This window comes from Chamaea fasciata, unplaced genomic scaffold, assembly GCF_029207755.1.
Source record: "Chamaea fasciata isolate MVZ Bird 193981 ecotype frontalis unplaced genomic scaffold, bChaFas1.0.hap1 SCAF_7, whole genome shotgun sequence".
NCBI lineage: Eukaryota > Metazoa > Chordata > Aves > Passeriformes > Sylviidae > Chamaea > Chamaea fasciata.
Genome location: NW_027094092.1, coordinates 45,512,395 through 45,534,282, shown reverse-complemented (window position 1 = coordinate 45,534,282; position 21,888 = coordinate 45,512,395). Strand labels below are relative to the sequence as shown.

At 36.5% G+C, this 21,888-nt stretch overlaps 1 protein-coding gene across 2 annotated transcripts in view; it reads right to left on the bottom strand.

The window, feature by feature from the left end:
- The window catches only part of TTC8 (tetratricopeptide repeat domain 8), a 42,849-nt gene that overhangs the window by 6,753 nt on the left and 14,208 nt on the right, over positions 1 to 21,888 (bottom strand). Inside the window, exons 4-11 of one of the 2 annotated variants that reach the window (XM_066188634.1) lie at positions 20,133 to 20,196; positions 19,831 to 19,990; positions 18,984 to 19,073; positions 15,202 to 15,246; positions 8,734 to 8,819; positions 6,622 to 6,709; positions 2,916 to 3,026; positions 186 to 325 (exon numbers count right to left, since the gene is read on the bottom strand). In XM_066188634.1, coding sequence (XP_066044731.1) covers positions 186 to 325; positions 2,916 to 3,026; positions 6,622 to 6,709; positions 8,734 to 8,819; positions 15,202 to 15,246; positions 18,984 to 19,073; positions 19,831 to 19,990; positions 20,133 to 20,196 — 784 coding nt within the window. The remainder of the gene's footprint in view (positions 1 to 185; positions 326 to 2,915; positions 3,027 to 6,621; positions 6,710 to 8,733; positions 8,820 to 15,201; positions 15,247 to 18,983; positions 19,074 to 19,830; positions 19,991 to 20,132; positions 20,197 to 21,888) is intronic. The other variant, XM_066188635.1, reaches the window with a different exon arrangement.

Genomic DNA, 21,888 nt, shown 5'->3' with positions numbered 1-21,888 from the left:
ATCCCTGTTTAAAAAGATACAAAAGTTGATAAGCTGATTTTATGGTAATATTTTCCCAAATGCTCATTCATACTCCCATGCTAATCTCCTAATTAATTTTTTTTCTACATTACAAAAATCAACCCTTTATATTACCTTCTCACATATTCTGTTCCCCCTCCCTCCCTCTCCGTAAGTACAGATACCTGTAAAACCGCAGAGCTATCTCAGGTTGGTCTGAATAAAAATGGTTACTGCCAATGCAGGCGATGGCTTCCACATGAGTATTGTCTTGTTTTAAGACGTCTTTATAGTACTCTGCAGCCGAGGAGATATTGCTCATTTCCTACACAATTGCACAAAAACTCCAATTACTTCTACTGTTTATCACCTATTTTTAATATGGAACTTATTAAAATGTTAATCTGCTGAGTGCTTTATCTATGCCCTGTACAGTACCTAATTGAGATGAATCTATGTTCTTCAAGTTCTCTGATCATACCACTGAACACCATTGTTTGGCATCTTCACAAGCAACACACATATCCATGGGAGGAATGCATATTGATTTATTAGTAATATCTTTACCTGAAATTAACTCTGCCACAGCTATAAAAACAGTTTTATTTGGTTTTTATTTTTTAGGAAAAGAGATAGCCTGTTGTATTGAGTTTGGAAGTCGAAGGGGGACTACAGGAGTGGCTTCTGTGAGAAGCTGCCAAAGCTTCCTCCACATCCAACAGAGCCAATGCCAGCTGGTTCTGGGATGGACCCACCATTGTTCTAAAGGCTGAGCTCATCAGACAAGGTAGTTACATCTCTGTGATAACATATAACACATTTAAAAAGGAAAAAAAAAGTTATTTCACAGATGTAATTGTGGCCAGAAGAGAGGAGTGAGAATATGTGAGAGGAACAGCTCTGCAGACACCAAGGTCAGTGCAGAAGGAGGGGCAGGAGATGCTCCAGGAACTGGAGCTGGGATTCCCCTGCTGCCTGTGGTGCAGAGGGGCGTAATGAGGCAGCTGTGCCCCTGCAGCCGTGGAGGTCAGTGGGGGAGCAGAGATCCACCTGGAGCAGGTGGAAGAGCCCCATGCTTGAGCAGGTGACCCTGCTGTGACCCTGTGGGAAGTCTGTGCTGGAGCAGGCTCCTGGCAGGACCTGTGGCCCCATGAGCAGAGGAGCCCACACTGGAGCAGGTTCACTGACAGGATTTGTGACCCTGTGGGGGACTTGTGCTGGAGCAGCACCAGGTGCAATAAAACATTTGCCCCTTCTTGCACAATGTCTTGTGATACCCAGTACTGTGCAGTCAGTTTCCCAGCATGGTAACACAGAACAGACTGATTTCCCCAGACAGTGTTTCAACTATTTCCAGTGCTTTATAAATCAACTCATTAATCCTCTGAACACAAATGAGAATATAATTTCATATGAAAATCTATTATGTGCCTTTGAAAACAGGAATCACGAATTTTCCAAAACTTGTACTATCTAGGATATGACAGTTAAGAGAACTGTATTGTATATAAATATATGCTTGGATGTGTGCTACTTGGAAGATGAATTAGGGTAAACTCACTGCTGTAAGTGACAGTGCACTGTTTCTGAAGGGTGCAAGGCCCTGAGAACCCTATCCCATATAAGAAAAAAATAAATTAAAAGATCAAACTCACTTCTGTGTTTATACAGGAATAATTTCTACCTGTGTGCTGTAGATACAATGTGCTCCCAACACAGCTAAAGAATAAGATTTTATATAACTTCAGCAGTGTATTTAGCTATCAAAAGTGAAAAAAAGGATTTCTTGTGATTAAAGGAAATAGTAATACAGCAGTGCCTTTAAAAATTATGCTTTTTTAAAAACCAAAAGTGCTCTACAACTCTTGGTGCTGTCAAAAGTTAGTGACTGAGAAGAAAAGCTCTGATTAAAATGCCTGATACGTATGTTCCACTTGTATTCACAAGTCTATGTAATGAAAGCAGCCCTGTGTTGCAGTACAAATCTTTGCTAATGAAGCTATAATCCTGCACTCAAGTGTCAGTGAAAAACTAGATCCTATCAAATATATGCTGCTCTTTAGTGATTCCTTAAAGGGTTATGCAATGTTATGTATGGTTCTGCAAAATACTATCCGTATTAAAAACTATTCAACAATTCAGAAAAAAAAGCCTCCAAAAATTATGCAGCTGTTTTCTTCTTGCTGAAGGAGAAAAGGGATTTAATATGAAAATGGATTAAGGCTTAGGGGTTAGATGAGAATGATGAGAACAGGATAGAATGCCAAGCATGAATATAGACAAAAAAAATCATTACTTTGGTTTTAACATTTGTTCTGGAATAGCACATTACCAACTTTTAGTGAAAAACAATATGAAGTCCACTGTTTGACATGAAAATATACACTTTCAAAATATAAAAGACATGGTTACCATGCTAAACTGAAACTACTTTATAACTAATCCCCCTTAATAAAACATTTACTTCCTAACTAAGAAACATGCACATTCTAACTGTTCTCAGAGCGTTCAGAAACTAATGGTAACACATAGTGCTAATAAAAACAACACAGACAAACTATTTTGCTGTTTAATATTGTTAGTTGGTGACTTGAGCAGTTTTAGTATTGTGAAATATATATAAAATAGCAAGGACAATGTCTGGACAACTTGATTTAATATGGACTTGCTTCTGCATGCCAAGGGCAAATGGGATCTCACTGGTGTGATTAATGGTTGAAACAAATAAGCCTGCGGGGGTCCCCTGACATTACCTTGTTACCTTTGTGGAAAGTTACTTGTTTTGCATTAGTGACACTGAAAATCAGCACAGTTGGTTTTTGATGACCTTACACTTATATTCAACTATTGACTCTTTTTTTCTTGCTCAAGCAGCTAAATTTGGCCCCTATAGGGATTGCATAGTGGTTGCATACCTCGTAGATTCTGGCAATTCCACAAATAAGAGTCACTTCTCCAGGAAATCGCTCTAACCCTTGCTTGAAAAGGTTCAAAGCTGTTACAGGCTGATCCAAGCGCAAATACACCTAAGCAAATAAAAAGTGTATATAGATGTCAAATGTCTGGCTTTTATACATATTCTGCTGTTTAACAAGGGAGATAAATAAAAGGGATGACACCTCCATTTATGCAGTAAACCATTAGCTTAGATGATGAATAATACTGGGAAAATAATGGAGTGAATACTGAATAAATCTGTGTAATGAAGATAAAATAGGCTACTTAAGACAATTAAATTTACCTAACAGCATGTATACATTATTAATTTGAATATTACTAATTTAAAATATCTTGTTATTTATTATCATATATAATATACTTTGACACTGAGGTGAAGGTATCACCTTGAATATTTCCCTGTTTATTGTATTTTCAAAAACTTGTGTTTAGGCTTGAAAGAACTGGATCTTCAGGTTGATAGTTGGAATATCAAAATCTTCTACTTAGTCAAATAAGACTGCACTGCACAGAGCAGTGACACTTTCAAGTTTCCTTACTGCTCAACCAACCTCCCGTCAAAAACAATAAAATCCCATGGAAAGAGGGCATTTTTGCCTCTGTGATTTTGGCTTCTGTGTTGATTATGAAAACGTGCACTGCGGATAATAATTGTGTGAGAACTAGACATCCAGTATGTCCAGTGGTGATAGGGACCACCTCAGCAGCTGCCTGAGAGTACAACTGTAAAGCCCTCCTGCTGTGGGGTATGGTAAACACAGCTATAGCAAAGGGAAAAACCATATGCTTTGGGAAACTAGATGGCTAGAATGATTTTTCTATCTCCCACTGAGTGGAAAAGGATTTTGTTGGAGAAATAGTATATCAATCAGTGCTAATACTTGATACTAATGAAAAAGAGAAAGAATCTGTGACTGGTATCCTGATACAACTTTTTGTGATGAAACATAAGACAAATACCAGTGTTACCTGAACACCTGAGAAACCTCCAATCATGATTTCTGCTTTTGCCCTTGAACTTCATGGACTTCTGACTGCCAACAATCACAACTGTACATTGTAATCCCATAGATATATACTGCTGTAGACATTTGCAAAAAATTCTTTCCTATGACCACTCAATGACGTTCTTAATTGTAAAAGAGCTGACAACTGTGAGTGTCTTCCAAGAAAGGGACTACCATTCCAAGTTGGTCATTGTCAAAATGAAAAAAATACAGGCTTGTTCTGCTAATGTTACTCACATTTCCTGTATTAAGCTAGAAACTAACACCTTCTTGTGAAAATCTATAAAAGACCAAGGGCTTTGGAGAGCACGGTACTTACTAAATTAGAACTGCACTAATCACATCATTAACCATGAATGATGCATCCAATTCAAAAAATGGACAGTGTGAAACTCCCCTAGATCTGCCCCTTTTTTACATTATCTTTGTTTATGAAGTATGTTTTCTGAGCATTAATGACTTAAATCTGCTCTATTGCCTTATCTAGAGGTTTTCAGATCCCAACAGCAAGGCATTATTTGTCAGCTGATTTTCAGCATGCCAAACATGCATGGATATTGTCAAGATGCAAACTGAACAATCTCCCTGATAATGGTGCTCAGATGGTGTTTCACCTTATCTAGAGGTTGACTCCAAAGATGCATTTGCTACAGATGCTAAGACCACACAGCCATGGTACTCTACTATGTAATTCCCACATCCAGTGTGATATCACAAGGTCCAACATCTCTGTAGACAGTTGAGTTGCTCTCTAGATAAGTGGCAAAAGAAATTCAAAAACAGGTGAGGCAATTTCCATCTACTCTCAGTTGCTTTGGGGAGACCTGCTCTTCAAAAGTACAACACCTCTAGTAATTATGGTTTATATACTAAAAGCAGAATAGCTCCATTCTCTTTTTGGTCTCTGGCTTATCTCTTGTAAAAATATCACATTTCTAGGTCTTTGAGGTCTTGAAATACTTTGTAACTTTGCAGCAGGCCCTGAATGCCTTAAAGACTCCTACTTATTTTTTTCTTTTGGTCTTTTATATTTTTGTAAACTACATGTCAAGGGAGAGATCGCTTTCAAGAAAATATTATTAAAAACCCAGATAGCTGTTGCAATAATGAATATAAACAGAACTAACTAGTATCATAGTATCTGCATATTTCCACAGAACTTTATGCAGTCTTATTATTTTTTAATGGCTGCTTAAGCCTGATTTTTCCAGTTCTGTTAAATTGAGCCATATCTCAGTGCCTTACTCTATTGTCTGTCCACTGACAGTCACTAAATCATGCTGTGCAATGTTTTATACTTGAGCAAGCTGGTCTATAGAGTGGGAGGTGGAAGTTCAAATGCAGCTCCCGCCTGAGCTAGTACTGGTGTAGAGGGATGCAAATCTCCTGCAATGAATCACTGTTTGTTAATCCAATTACTCTGCCAATTTAATAATTCTGTGTAGTTCATGGAGTGAGTCCAGATCAGGGCCAGCAAGATGATTAGCGGGATGGAACACCTCTCCTGAGAGGAAAGGCTGAGAAAGTTGAGTCAGCCTGGACAACAGAAGGATGTGGGGTCACCTAATTGCAGCCTTCCAGTACCTGACAGGGCCCTACAAGAAAGCTGAAGAGGGACTTTTTACAGGACAAGGGGGAATGGCTTTGACCTGAAAGATGGTATGTTTATATTAAGCAGTAGGAATATTCTTCACTGTGAGGGTGGTGAGGCACCAGCACAGGCTGCCCAGAGAAGCTGTGGATGCACCATCCCTGACAGTGTTCAAGGCCAGGTTGGATGGGGCTCTGAGCAACCTGGTCTGGTGGAAGGCATCCTGTCCATGGGGGTGGGGGGGGATGGAGAGGGATTGGAACTACATGATCTTTGGCATCCCTTCCAACCCAAAACATTTTGGGATCCTATGCATTTTGTAGAACGACTTGTGATAGAGACAGGAAAATTAATAAGCTTCAATGATCTTCAAACACAGTATTGAAGACATGTCTCTTGATATCAATGATTATCATTTAAATACAAACCATAAATTGGCCAAGAAATGTAAAGCACATATGAATATCTGAATTATCCACTAGCAGTGATGACTTTTGGACAGGCCTCTGACAGCTGGCTTAAGGGGACTGATAAAGAGAAACTGGTTTCATCTCCTTCTAGGACACGATGAAGAAAAATGCAGCTTTAGTTTCTCACAGGCCATACTTTCTTGAATGTTTTAGAATCTAATGTGTATCCTGTTCTGAGACTCAGCTGTGCCACTTCCTTTAAAGCTTTTAATGCCTTTATTTTGACAGAACATTCCCTGTTTCAAGGTCTCTGATTGCTTCCTTTAAGCTCACTTTGTTTTGATTTTGCTTGTGAAACTAGGATTTTGAGCTTTGCTCTTTATTTACAGATTTATTGCATTCGTTTCCTAGGAGACCACATATAGCCACACTGTTCTTCATACTGGAACTCCAATAATTTTTCTAGCTACATAATCCTCACTGGAGTTTAGAACAAAGAATCCAGTAACATAGGAGATTTTTAAAAATCTTTTTAAAATCTGGGAGCTCTAAAATAATTTCATAAACTATTGACTTCCATTGCAACTGTTGGCATGTATTGCCTCAGGCATGGAGACCATACACTTTTAAACACCATGATGTATCTGTGACTTACTTTTGCCAAATACAAGATCGTATCAACCATGTCCTGCTGCTTAAGGGCTGACTTAAATTGTTTTTCAGCTTCACGATATAATCCCAACCTATAGAGACACATATAGAAGGTATTTGTTTATTGTGTTTTTTTAGTATTTTTTTAAAGCTTATTAAATAATGAACCATTTCAAACTAAATCAAACATAAACTGCCTAAAAGCACATTTTATGACTACGTATTTGTGTGCATGTTAACAAAACACATGTTGTTATATAAAGAAGACAAAACAACCATTCAAAACTATTAAAAAGACAAATCCATGAAATTTGGCCCTGTCTTACACATGCAGCCTTCTGGAATGGCTGAATGGTGAATAATGATGTTATCGTATTCATAGGAATTCCTCCTGCTCTTAGAACAGACAGTAGAAAATGAGCAATTAATGTCTCAACTCTACCCAAACTGTTTCAGACCAGAATCTCCTCACCCATGGTAAAGATCACACAGATAATCTCCACTGTGAATGAACATCACAGGAATCTATTTCATCTCAAAGCATTTGTTTTGCATAATTACAGTCAAATGTTTTGCACTAATCTATTAAAGCTACATAACTACAAATTAAGAGGACTGTGCAATTTCAACAACAGAAAATGGTTCATTTTCTCATATACAAATTGTCTTTTGCTTCCTTCAGCCAAAGAGCACATACACACTGAAGAAACACAAAACGAAAACAGAACGAGCCAGCTAAAACAAAGAAACACAGCCAATGGGGTCATAAGGTATTTTGGGATCCTGGAAGTCCATGTACCTGCTTGGATGCATTAGTCTCTATAATACAATTTATAAAAATCCTGGAAGTAATGAGTGACCTCTAAGCTCATGTATTGGGTTTGCAAGAGAAGGTTTTGGTAGCTGGGGGATTCAGGAATGGCTTCTATGAGAATCTAACATGTCCCCTGATGTGCGACAGAGCCAAATCCAGAGGGCTCCAAGATGGACTCATGGCTGGCCAAGGCTGAGCCCACCCATGATGGTGATCGTGCCTCCATAATCAGCATAGAAATAATGTAACATGCAGGGATAATACATTTAAGAAGGGTGAAAAAACAGTACAATGGCAGGCAGAGAGAGAAGTAAGAATTTGTGAGAAGAGCTTTGTAGACACCAAGGTCTGTGCAGAAGGAGCAGGAGGACGTGCTCCAGAAATTCCTCTCTAGCCCTTGATGAAGACCATGGTGAGGCAGCTGTGCCCCTGCAGCCCATGGAGGGCTAAGAGGATGCAGAGATCCACCCGCAGCCTGTGAAGGAACCCATGCTGGAGCAGGTGGATGCCCAAAGGGGACTGTGACCCCATGAGATGCCCATGCTGGAGCATACTCCTGGCAAGAACTGTGGCCCCATGGAGAGATGAACCCACACTGGAGAAGGTCTGCTAGCAGGACTTGTGACCTGGGGGTTCAAGAGAAGAGTGTGAGGAGTTCTTCCTCTGAGGAGGAAGGAGCAGCAGACACAAACTCCATTCCCTGTCCCTGTGTGTTGCTGGGAGGGGAGGAGGCAGAGAAAACAGGGAATGAAGCTGAGCCCACGAAGAAGGAAAGGCTGGGTAGTTGTTTTAAGAATTGCTAATATTTCTCATTATCCTACTCCGATTTGATGCTTGTGTATGGGGTGCCAGCCTGAGGCCTCAGCATATTTTTAACTGGTACTTCTTGGGCAACGTAATTCTGGCAGAAAGTATCTAACATGAATATTTTATTCTGCATTATTTCATCAATCTGAAGCCCTTATTGACAAGTTATTTCTCAAACTGATACTGTAATATTTATTTTATGTGGTCTGTTTTAGCAATAGTTTTTTGCATTTATTAACTGACTTTACAAATAATTACTTTAAAGTCCACTTATAAAGGCAAAATTGCAACTAATTCAGTTACTCAATATGGATGCCTTTATCTCAAGCAGTGGTTTCCATGTACATTAAAAGAGATTTAACAGTAAGCACAGCACTCTCCAACAAAAAACATTTTCTGAGCTATTTTTCAGTGTTCAGCATTGCCCAACACACCCAGCAGTACAGATCCTGTGCTCACAATCACTCACCAGAGAAGAAATAAACAATGGCTTACCTATAGTAGCACTTTCCAATTTGGACTTTCCACCACCAGTCCTTGAATTGTGCATGCTCAGTGGCAAGGGCTGCCAAATCTAGAGCCTTCCAAAACAAACCCATCATCTTAAAATTAATGTTTACTCAAAGAAAACACGGTAAAGATTTTTTTAAAGGGAAAATTTTGAACAAAAGTCCAGTTAACTTGAGGTGGAGGCATTGCTTTTTGTTTATTACTTTTATAGTTCAGTGCATAAAATAGATGAAAGAATTATTTGTCCATATAAAAATAAGCAATCCAAACAGTTTCTTCTAAATCAAAGAGAAAATTAATTTGATCAGACTCCTGCAGTGCCACTTCAGAATATACTGACTATTTGTTTAAGCACAAGCAATTTTCCCAAGCTTCCCATCCCTTTTCAGTAAAGCTGTTAAAACCAAGTAAAAATCAACTGAAATAAATAAGTTCAGTCAGTTTGAAATACTGTAGAAATTTTAATCTCATTGCTAATACCAGGTTGCCATCACTTCTGGAAACTCTCAAATGTGTACAATCAGAAATATTTCTTCCTTTAAAAAGTCTATAATGTAAACAATTATTTTATTCTATTACAGCAAAAACAGAGAAATATTCTACAAAAGAGATATCTATTGAAGGTGGTGGAGGTCTAAAATCTCTTTTATCTGGTATACTGGAAAAGCAGGTAAGCTAATCAATGTGCTCTGATCAGCCACCACAGCCAGAATCTATGGTCTTTCATGTTTTAGCTATAATTTCAACACCTCTGTCAAAACAAATATATGAATTTTCTGTACCACAGCCTACCACAGAAGCACCTGTGTTTCTCTTTTTAAAATTTCATTTTGTCTCAGAACATATCAAAGCCATGTTATGTTTGTTATATTTTCAGGATATCATCAGGAGGGTAAAAAGCTTTACCACAGTGTTTTTGTAACTTTATAAAGAACCAACCTTTCTTGCCTGCTTTTTTTGGTAAACATTTTGCAGACCTCAGAAATCAGAAACAAGTTATCTATTAGGAACAGTACATAAAAGTTCTGTGCACCAGTCACTCAGTAGCTGAGGAAGAATTAATTCCAGGAAAAATTAATCTGAATACTGAAATGCTGTAAGAGCCCAATTTAGTGACATCTACGCCTACGCTGGATTCCTATTCTTTCTGCTAGCAAAATGAGGTTGCAAGTAGTCAATGGGTTTAGATCTGATATAATGAAGAAAAGTGAGTGGAGCTATGACAATTTAGACAAGTTGCTCTCTTTAGGCTTTGTGAGAAAGAATAATTTGTTTTCAGTAGCAATTTAGGATAAGTAGTTGCATCAGTGCTGTCCCTAAGAGAAAGAGACAGCTGTCATTCCCTGTCTCTGTGACAGGAGAGAGAAAACTAAGGTAAACCTACAACTCTGAATTCACTATTTCTTCAAGTTAGGTGGAATCCTTGAAGGCCTTAGATGGCAGCTCTTATCTTGGCTGCCCTTTGTTTCTTAATCTCTTTGCAAATTACCCAACAGAGCCTTTGGATGCTACAACTATACTGGGGAATAAGCTTGCTTCAAGATAGAAATTGTCCGATACACTTCCAGATAGATTTGTCCTTTCATATGAAGGTATATAAGCAATTTTATCCCAGTACTGGAAAATCTGTGAAAGTAGTTGATGTTAAAATACTCGTTACTTTTGATGCATTTACAACTGTATAAACAACGTGGGCAACTGTCAAATACCACACCTGCTTCTAATGCAGCAGGAGCAGCCACTTCAGAGGAGTAAGGATCATCCTGCAAATACCATGTTCCAAAGAGCTTTCCTCAGAGTTCTCTGATGGCAAAGGCTCAAGGAGGAGGACTGAGTGTCAGAAAATGATCCCTTCTGTAGCTACACATTCAGGTTTCCTTCTGGTATCCTAATTGCTTCTGATAACTATTTTATGCAAGGCTAACAATTTTGTCTGTGATTGGAATATGGGAACTAAGACTGCTTCAGGCTTGGTAGACAGTAACATCAGCAGTTTATCTGTCAGTGCAGATCCTGAACTCTTCCTGGGATCTTCTACTAACATCAAGAAACACAGCATGACTTCATTTTCAAATTAGTTTATGAATTCAATCCTGGTTTTATATTTTCCAATTAATGAAAAAGGAAAGGAATAGGAACATCCTCTTTCTGATACTTTACAGGCAATTACAATGACTTCAATCAAAAACTACCAAAGTTACAAATACTTCTAAAAAGTGTTTGCTTGAGAAGGCTTTGTGCATGTTAATACTTAAAAATTTCTGCTGGTATTACAAAAAAAATCTTTTGAAAATGTGGCCCTTGAAATGTTAGTAAATGGATTTAAATAGTCTTTTAAAAGTAAAAGATTTCAACTTACCACATCAATACCAACTGCTAGCATATTTAAATTTCAGTTTGCTGCAAACTTTGGGTTTTTAATTGTACAGTTTGGATACAAATCAATGTTCAATCTGCACAACATGTGAATTTAAAAGCAATATATCAGAGCAGCAGTTATATGCCTGAACGCACTCCTGTGCATTGCTGGTGTACAGCAGCAATAACTACATTGTTAGCTTAGTCATACTGATAACTGAAAGGGAAAACCAGGATGGATTTGGAATTGGCAGATACTGATACATCCTTTTAAGGATTTTTGATTGAAATACATATATCAGTTCAAAACCGACATTGCTTGTCCTGAAAGTTTTAAAAAACTTTAGGATATAACTCATCATCTGGATATACTGATGAGCTGAAGTTGTTACTGTCTAGAGCACTTAGCATACTCAAGAATGCAGAATACATTTCAACAACAGTCTTAACCCTGGGAAGCTTTTCAGAACAAATTTATTTTACTGTCACTTCTTATGATTGTGCAAATAAAAATCTTTAAAAACTGATACTTGGTGGATTTTCTGTTTCTTTTTTAAAAAAAGTTTTTCTTAAGGAATGAAAATTAATGTAGATTCTTTACTTGTATTTAGCATGATTCTTAGTTTCATTTTTTTACCATTACTTTCCTTAGCTAATCTGTCTCATAACGAAGACTTCCAAACTATCTACCAGCTCTAACGCAGTATAAAACAGCCTATAGGGTTGTGGCAATTTAATATTATATTGCAAAATTAAATTGATAAATATATAATTGTTTGAAACAGTAATTTCATACAGAATATTGTATGCACCTAGAAATTAGATAGATGGAAACAACAGTGAGCATTTGCTACTTCCTTCATGTGCTGTTGAATGGCAGTAATTTTCCCAGCAACAATTATTGACTCAAGTCTTATTTGTAGACAAACCAACACCAGATAGTCTATAAGATGGCTGAGGAAATGACATTAGCCACAGTCAATTTAGCGCAATTTATTTTGGAGAGTGTCTTCTGGATTTCTATATTTTGTAGACCTAACATAATTCCATTTTAAATAGATCTCTATCAGAGAGTATAAACTACAAAGTATTGAGAAGAACTAAGGAAAAATGCAAGGTTGTGACTTCTGGTCACAAGTATATTATTGTACAATCGTTGTGCGTCCTCAGGACAAAGTGTTTTGTCATCATTACCCACCTGTGAATAATGGCAAAATACAATGTCATGGTCTACCGAAGAAAGTAGCAGCAGAACTATTTCTGGAAAAGTCTTTGAAACTGCCCTGTGCTTACAGCATTTAGCCCATAAAATGGCTTTTAGAAATAGCTCAAGGAGTACAGAAAGTCAGTTATTAAGTATATGTGTTCAAAAGGAAACAAGTCAAGAACAATTATGGATACAGAAATAGTATTTTCTTCAGACAAGTGTTTAATTTTTCATTACATAAGACAAAAGACTTTTGAATATATTTTCAAGTGCTGAGAAGCTCAGTGCTTCTCTGTTCTTCTTGCATCCCCACGTTTCTGATAATTGATAGATTACAGATATATTTAGTTTTAATTTGAACCAATTTCCTTGTACCATTTATCCAGTTGAATGCACACTGATTAATGGCATTTCTCAACTGAAATTGCTGAGTCTTTTTTTTTTCTTTCTATATACTGGTTGAATATGAAACAGATGATAAATAATAAAACTGCCTTTGTTTCTCAAATAATAATGCAAATGAGAACAGTACAAACTGTTCCAGTTCAGCATAATGACAAAGAAAGGATATTGTCACTACTGCTTAGTTTTATTTGCAAAACTGCAGGAAGTGGTATTCTATTCATGTAGAAAGTCCAAAGTAAAGACTTTTCAAACTTAAGTCAATTTCCCAGGCTTCCAAGCCTTTCAAGCTCTTTCATCTCATCTCACGCAGAAAAGCGCTGGGTTTTAAGAATATCCATCGTCACAGAGCAGCAAGAAATACAAAGATGCAAGAGATGTCAGTGAGTGTTCTAAGAAGTGATGAAGCAAGAGCCAGATCAACTTTTAAAAGTTAACATATCTGCTGTTTCTCTGATGAACCCTAAGTGACCAAATTCTTTTCAGGGAGATGCAAGATATTGAATTTGGGAAATGCCATTGCTAGGAGAGGTGAATAAACAGTGATGAAGCCACATTTTAGCAGGCATTAAAGTGTTTCTTTTTTTAAAATAAAAATTAATGCAGATGAGGTTCAGAAGGAAGAGAGAACAGTATGGAGAATGGAGTTATATTGCAAATGGTGTAGAAAGCACATAAGAAAAGAGTCAGTGAAAGCAAATGAGAGAAAGCAAACTGAACAGTTAAAAAAAATCTCTTTGGAGATATACATTACATGATAAAGACACCTCATTCTGTGGTGTGTGAATTCAATCCACAACGATATTTTTTTCCAAGAAGATGCAATCATTAACCAAACACTGATCTCTCTCTCATTACACAGTAAATAGTAGTCATTAAGCTGACACCTCTTTGCTTACAAGTATTTATTCAAACGGCTCAGGTGGGTAAAAAAATAGAGACAGAGCTTTTCCTGCAAGACAGTGATTTGGGATTCTCAGCAAGGATTTCAAAATACATGGAGAACAGTGCAAAAACATCTTCCAATTTTTTTCTGGAATTCTTGAAAAATTACTTGCATTATATGAATCCATGTCTAGCCTACAGATCCTGCATGTCATTAAAGTGTAGACACGTGTAGCATCATATCAAGTGACCCTTTTATTCTTAGTGAACTGGACTTTCAGTAACAAACATCAATTTTTAATTACTAGTTGGCTAAAACCCAGGCACTTCCTTCATATTCAGTATTGGATATATAAATGTTAATTTCTATTTCTCTCTGACATTTCTGACACTTGCATTTACAGTTTCAATGATATTTTGGATTAATAGTGCATTACGATTCAATCCTCTTATAAGAATGCTATGCAATAAATTGACAGTGTACAACTATAATCATTTGATACTAGATTAAAATGCTTCGCATAGCAGTACATTTGGAAATTATTAGGAGCTATGTCAACAACAGCAAAATATTTTTGGTGTGTATTGTTGATTAACTGGAGAGGTTAACTCCAGATCTAATTGCACACCAGCCAGTAGTGTTGCAGAAAGTTCAATAACTGTTAGTCAGCTATGAATTATTGACATAAACTTCTTTCAAACAAACTTGAACATTTTGATTCCATTTCAACAGGGTGCACATATCTAAAATAGCAATGAAATATATTGACACTTTATTAATTCCACAAAGAGATTCTTTCCCTGGGTGAACTGCCAAAAAAACCTCTGCAACATTTATCTCTTTCTGAAAGTTTAAATAATATGTACCCAAACTTGATCTTTCCCATTCAGAGAAGTAACTTAAGAACCACAGAAGAAAAATTTTGGATAAATTAAGAGGGAAAATATAATTAGAAAAATATTTGAAGAACAAATATTAAAGACAATCATATCGACAATATAATCTTTCTCTTGATGTCACAAAACACCTGAGCACTACAGATTTACATTTCTAGAAAAAGTATCCAAAATCCTATTGATATTTTATTTTTGTGTAGTTTCACCAAATACATTTTCTTTCTATTCACCCAAATGCATAAGCAGTCATCTCAGGAGTATAAAATGTCAAGTGATGTTCAACAATATCTGTTTTGTCAGGTATTTTCACCTTCCTCTGTTAATGGACATTCATTTGTAACTTATACTAAAGCCTCAGGACTCTGAACTTTCTAGGGAATTCAGCTACCACTCAGCCTCCAATAAATTCGGTTAAGATTAGGTTAGATTCAGAGACCTTGTCATTGATAGCTGAGGGACCCAGTTTTAAGAATCAGAATGTTTTGTTTCTCAAAAGAAGATTGCAATCTATATCTTCGTATTTGCCAGTTATCATTCCTGACTATCACCCCTGCAAGAAAGGATTTCTCCCTCTTAAACAACTATTAATGCTTCACTTCTGTACTTGTGATGTTCTACCTGGATCCTTACTTTAGCACAATACTGACAGAAATAACTGAATCATACATAATAAAACCTGAAAAAGGAACATATGAGTTACTTACATTTTTTACATCATTTTCATGGTGAAAGATATATTCAAATAATGCCTGCCAGAAGAATATTTAAAACATTGTTATATTTGAAGAGAAAAATTGATAATATTCTTTTAGAGGAATACATAATCTTGATTATGCCAAGCAGAAATTAATTCTTTGGGAAAACAATTACATTCACACATAACAAATGCTGACATTTACATTTATTTAAGACTCCAACAGACAAAAATTATAGATGTGCTACATTGTCATCACAGGAAAGCATCTTAATTCCTAATTTGTTGCAAAAGATTAGTGGAATTGCCTCCTCTCTGGTGCTTATTATCACTTAAAAACAAAAAAAAAAGATAGCTATAACCTCAAAGTGAATATATACTTGAGAATCTAGTACCATTTTAATGACTTTTTAACTGTAAAATCAACCAGTGATCTAAGAAAAGCTTTTTTTGCAATGGACACTGAGGTGCTTACATACTGCTAAACCTACTTAAATTAAACACAGGTTTATTAAGAATGCAAGCTGAGCAAACTTTGCCTTTGGAAAAAAAAAATCAAGCTCTACGATGTTTTGGGATCTGTAAATTTTTTTTAAATTATTTTTAAAAATTGTTAGTAAATGATAAATAAATGCTAATAATATTGTGCTTCTGAAACTCAAACACACCATCATAATTCCAAAGCTTAAAGAAGTCACATTCCTCAGCTGTGCTGTGGTTTTAACTGCTTATAAGCCCACAACAATTACCCAGCAAAATAACTGCAGCTTTATTTTCTCCTGCATAAAGCTAATTAAGTCATACTACCTTGTAGCTGTTCTGCACTAGAATATTAGATGAGTATATATCAGGTAATGGGGGTGGCATTTTCAGTGAATAAAACGACATTGAAAGACACTGGATAACTAAATGGAGACTGGAAGCCGGTTCCCAAAAATGTATTATGGGTGCTAGTAACACAAGGTTCAATTGAGTTGAACCTTGACCTTCTTCTGCATCCAAATCTCACGTCTTAATTGCTTCAAAAGAACAGAACGTTTTTCTGAATTCATTTAATTCATTCTAAAAAGCCAGGAGAAAATATTGCCCTATGAGGAACGAAAAACAGAACAAGACCTCAGTCTCCTAAGGGCTTCCATGACCCTTCTGCCAGATTTTCTTCAACAAAATTCTTAAAATATTTACCTTCAGGAAACTAGAGAATTACTAATGAATTGTTGTATCTTGTGAGAAAAATAAACCACAACCTACTTTTCATCTAGTTTTGGTTTGAAAAGACTCTGAACAGATGATTAAAAGACATTTAAGAATTATAAATAGTAACACATTTATAAGGAGCTTAGATTAGGTAGATAAGAAAAGAATAGAAAATAAAGAATTAGTGGGACGTTTTCTCCTCTTGTTCAGTAACAGAGAAGTATTCAGTAAAAGTGTGTAAATCTAAAGTGACAAAAAAAGATGTTTTCTTGCACAGCTGGCATGAGGAATTTACTGCTGTTATGCACAGACTCTGACCTTCAAAAGGATTTAAGTGACTAAACATTCACTTGGATAAAAATATCTAGAGTTATCTTAACATGTCTATTAAAAATCCACAAGCTAAAAAAGATAAAACTTTCTGTTTCATACCAGAGAACAGTTGCTAACTGGGATTTACCAGAGGCTTTCTCTGGTGACAGGTGATACCTTATATGTCTACTATGGTGTTTCCTGGGTAGTCTTTAACATGGTTAATGCTAGTCAAAGAAAAGCCGTATTTCTGTATACTTCAAAACCTCAGACAGATAATTTAACTTCAAAAAAGATAGTGAGGCTACTTTGCAAGCATATAAGAAATATGTAGGAGGCATTCGTATACAAACATGAATAGACTGGCTAATTATGTGAATTCAATAGTACAAGGTTTATGACCTTTATGCACTGGGAGAGGTGACAGCTCAAAAAGTTTCAGAACTTTAATCAATTATTCTTAACAGAGAGTGCAGTCTGCATTCTCATGCTTTGGCTTTAGCCTTAATGCTGTTTTGTTTGAAAAAAAGCTACAAATCCACATAGCTCCAAATTTAAACTTAGATTTTACATTCTGTGTGAAATGTTAATGTCATAATGTATTAGCTTCATAATAATGACAAGTACACTTGCTGCCTATGGATGCTTCTATGACTGCTAATTTACATTTTTTGGCTTAAGCTTCTTTCCATACGAAACTGAACGAAGACAAATCTGCCACAGGAAATGCTAATTAAAACCCAAAATTGTTAAAAATATGTATGTTTCTCATTCGTGTGAGCTGTTGTTGAGAATATTTCCTCTGAAGGCTAACCTACCTACTTAAATAGCATGTAGTTAGCAAACACAATGAAAAGCTAGCTGTCTTCAAGCAGAAGGACTAAGCCTGGTTTTTATGGATGTGTCTTGTGCTTCTTAATCCTTCCCAGGTTTCTTACATTCCTGTAATGTAAGAAATTAAGTCTGGAAGAATCCAGACTGTAATGGATTTATAATAATGTGTCTGCTGGCTGATTGCCTCCAAGGACATAACTGGACAACAAGCAAGCAGTATTTTTTCAGCACTGATAACGAACTGATTTGTAACTGCGCTCAGATGTTAGTATGGAAGTCTTCTATTACCTCACCAGACTAGAACTTACTATCCTTGATACCTATTTTTCTGCCTAGCTGGGTTAAGAGGCCAAGGGACAATGATGCAAGCAATGGGTGAAGGAAACAGTGCAGTTGCACAAGATCTATATCCTTTGAAAACCATACTGAAATGCAGTGCCCAACATCAGTCTAGATCAGGCTTAAAAAGCAAAGAAATTTCCTGGCTGCTTATAAAAAACTGTTAACCAAAGTTTTGGACTGGAAGAGCTATTTCCACCAGCACATTATCAGATACTGCCAGTTTTCTTAACAGTGTTCACCATTATGTTTCTCAAAATTGACTAAATTCATATTGGTTTGTTCACCTTTAGGCTGAGAGCCAAATATAGCTCCTTAGAGTGTGTTTGATACCTTGCGCTCCCTAGAGATAATTACTAGATACATTGTGCAAAATGAGCTGTTGGCCTCAGCCCAACAGTTGTTTTTTATGAACGCACTATGCACAGAAAACATGTTCAACCCACAGCTCACTGGTTGTGTTGGGGAAAGATTCAACTGAAAGGCAACAGAACGATAAATTTTCACACAACTTTCAGCTCCCTGCCACTCAGCTGAAATCTGTAAATTGGGCAGATAATCTGCAAAAAACTGTTCTACTGTCAGATAATTTCACTGACCATCAATCAGATGATCTTAACTGAAAATGAAGAAGTATTCTGAACAAAAAAAAGGTACCTTTTTACATAAAAGGTGTTAACTCACACCATAAAAGCAAAGGAAAAAATCCAAACGTGAACATTCTTACACCAGGACTGCCATCTATTTGTACACAGAACGACATTTCCAGATATTAAGGAAGGTTCTGCCGTTTTTTGATCCTGGCTTCTTTTTTTAGTTACCCTTCATCACTCCCAGATGCACAGCTCAAAGTTATTTACCAGTGGAATATTTTTTCCTATATGAATGTTTTTCCTAGGTTATACTTTCACCATAACCTCTTTAGACATACCTTCAATTTCAAATCTGGTAAACCCTGACAAAATGTGAATAACACACTATTTTTCTGAGGGTAATATCTAAACCACTGTTCATCACTGTTTTTATCCTCAATCCCATGTACAGTTCCATTAGAATGACACCAGAAAACAAGAAAAAGATATCACAACACTAACTAAAATTGTTACATACCTTTGCCAATTTGGGTTTCTGAGCATATTTTGTTAAATTCAGTCGAGACAGATTTATGAAAGGGCCATCTGGATTTGTTAGCATCGAAGCCTGAGGGGGAAAAAGAAGCTTTTTAATTGGGAAGATCCCCTACACTTTTCCTGAAGATTTTCAAAATAGTATTAACATACAAAAAACCCCAAATTCCAAACAAAACATTTGTAGATTTACTGCTCTACTGTGCAGTATGGACTTTTCCTTTTTCTTCTCTGTCTCTCCCCACTACTTCCATGCAGTGCCTAAGCATGTAGCTTTGTAGTTGGGATACATAAGCAAAAAAAATCTTCAAGAAATACTTAGGAAGATTAGTTCTTACCTGCAATAGAAGATGCCATATTTTGCCATTAATGTGATTTTAATATGTATTACATATTCATGCTGGCTGCTGTTTATTAATTTTGCCAATAGAATGGGATAAATTAGTACAGACTATTCTTGTTATCTTTTGAAGTGACAGACAGAATGCTTAGCAATTGTTTTGTAGTAGACACATATAGTTAAATCATGTCACAGCGTTTGCATGGCCTTCCATGAATAAAAATGTGTCTTAAAGAGTACATGAATTTAGAATTTATAAGAATCCTGGTGAACTTGTGAATTTATGTACATTTTTTTATATAAACAGACTAGCAAATGCACAAGAAGTTATCTTTTCAAATTCTATTTTGAAAATAATTTTAAAATTTAAAAATACTCGCCTCCTTCAACCTTGAGTTTAGATGCAGCTCTTAGGTGAACTGCAGAGTCACTGTGCCTGATACTGTGACAAAGAAATCTTCCATTTTGGGAACAGCGGCAAGCAACTCACCGTGCCCAGCCTGACATATCCCCCAGAAGCACTAGTGATGGGACGAGCTGTGAGAGCCGTTCGAGGTGTTCTGATTGCCTGTTCCATGGTGCTTGGCCGCCCACTTTGCGTGCTGGGTCTCACAAATCCTGTGATAGGTCTTCCTGATTGAGTTACTGGCCTGAAGATGTTAAGTACATTATCCTTACTGTAAATGGTATTTATTGATAGGGAATTTAAACAGTTATACGTGAAGCATTTCAATTTCAGAAGATTTGTTCATTTTTAACTCACCACGTTTTTAAAAATAAACTATCACATACCTAACAGCTGGACTGGGGCCTCCACCTTGGCTAGTTCCAGGAAGTTTCAAAGATGTTCCCGGTCCTACAAAATAAGAGGATTTCTCACTTCACTTTGAGATATTACTCCTTTGTCCAGAGGACTTCAAACATGATTGTGTTTTACCATAAACAGTAAGCCAGAAATTTCTTTACTCAAACTGAGGGGACAAAGAACTAAACAAAAAGACAAACCCCAAATATTGCATTTTACTACAGATAAATTGATAGGCTATTCCAAGAAAGTTGCCAAACAATGAATATTGGTTTTCTTTCTTTCACCCTCTCCATTCTCTTCTCCATCCCACCTGGGGGGAGTGAACAAGTGACCGTGTGGATGCCTACTGGGATTGACCCAAACAATTCTCAGCAACATCTTAGAAACATCACACAGTGCTAAAGTAAGAAAGTTGCTAAACAATGAGACCAGGTTAACTTGAAATGGTGTATTTTCTATCTGGCACCCAGACTTGAGTAAGTGAATCTAAACCTTCACCTGCAGAACAGATGGAGAATGGTACCTCATGACATTACTCCCTGATAACATCCCCACCTACAATTTAGAGCACTGTGAGGTGTGAACTCATCCATACCCAAAGGTCATCAATGAGAACACTGAACCAGCTTGAGCCCAGGTGAACTGACATTTGATTCAGCAGTTTTTCTAACCTGCTAAGGGAATGTCTATAAGATGGTTTTAAAAACTCGGTTAAAAGCAACATATGACATCTATACCTTAAAATCTCTTCACTGCTTGTTACTATGTACAGAAAGAAATGAGATTTAAGTTGACACAGACAATTCTTGACAAACCACTGTTACTCATCTGCATATTTTCTATATACTTATAAACTGCTTTCATTGCAAATATTACCAAGAACTGAAGATAAACTGACAGGTAGACAGTTTCCTTCCTTCTTTTTCTCCCCAAGATAAACCCTAAGCAGCCACCTGACTACAGCTGTATTTAAAGTTAAATAATACAAAAGAAGGTATTCACCATGATCTCCTTGGTAAAACCAACTAAATATGCAATTGGTGCTAAAATACATAAAAAACCCTAGGATTCTCTCTCTCTTTTGGCTGGACACATTCAGGATTTCTATTGCTTACTTGCCTTTTATAGCCTTTTGAATCTTGACATTCTTACTCCACAACAGAAAGGGTGGATAGTTCACACAACACAGTTTCTAACATGATAGCCAGGGCACTCTACAGATAAATGGGGAAAGTGCCTTTCAACTTTTCAGACTAGCAGAAAAATTTATTACTCTTCCAGTTTATGATCTCTTTTTAAAACTAGTGCTGTAATATAAAAGAGGCAAAACATTAAAATTCCTTTTTTCAGACATTTTTTTTTTAATGACTACAATTGTTTTGAGTTTTTGGTGTACTGGGAGAATTGCTTACAGGGTATAAGTTCCTCTGACCTCACCACAGGCAACTCAGTCCTTACTTTGCGAATCCCAGGCCAACTAGCTATGAATAGATGTAAAAGGCCACAGCAGTGCATGTGGCCACTAGAAGTGTCAGAATTTAAGAGTGACATCTCAGTAGTTTAACTCGCCAGTTAACCAAACAGCTGTGATTATATGCCAATTAGTACAAGTTTCTGAAAAATACACTGCCAAGGTAACACTTTTAAACATGATTACAATATTAACTGAGAAAATTAATGGTGTTAATCGTCCAAAAGTAACATAATGGACTTTTCTGTAAAACAATGCTCTAGGACATT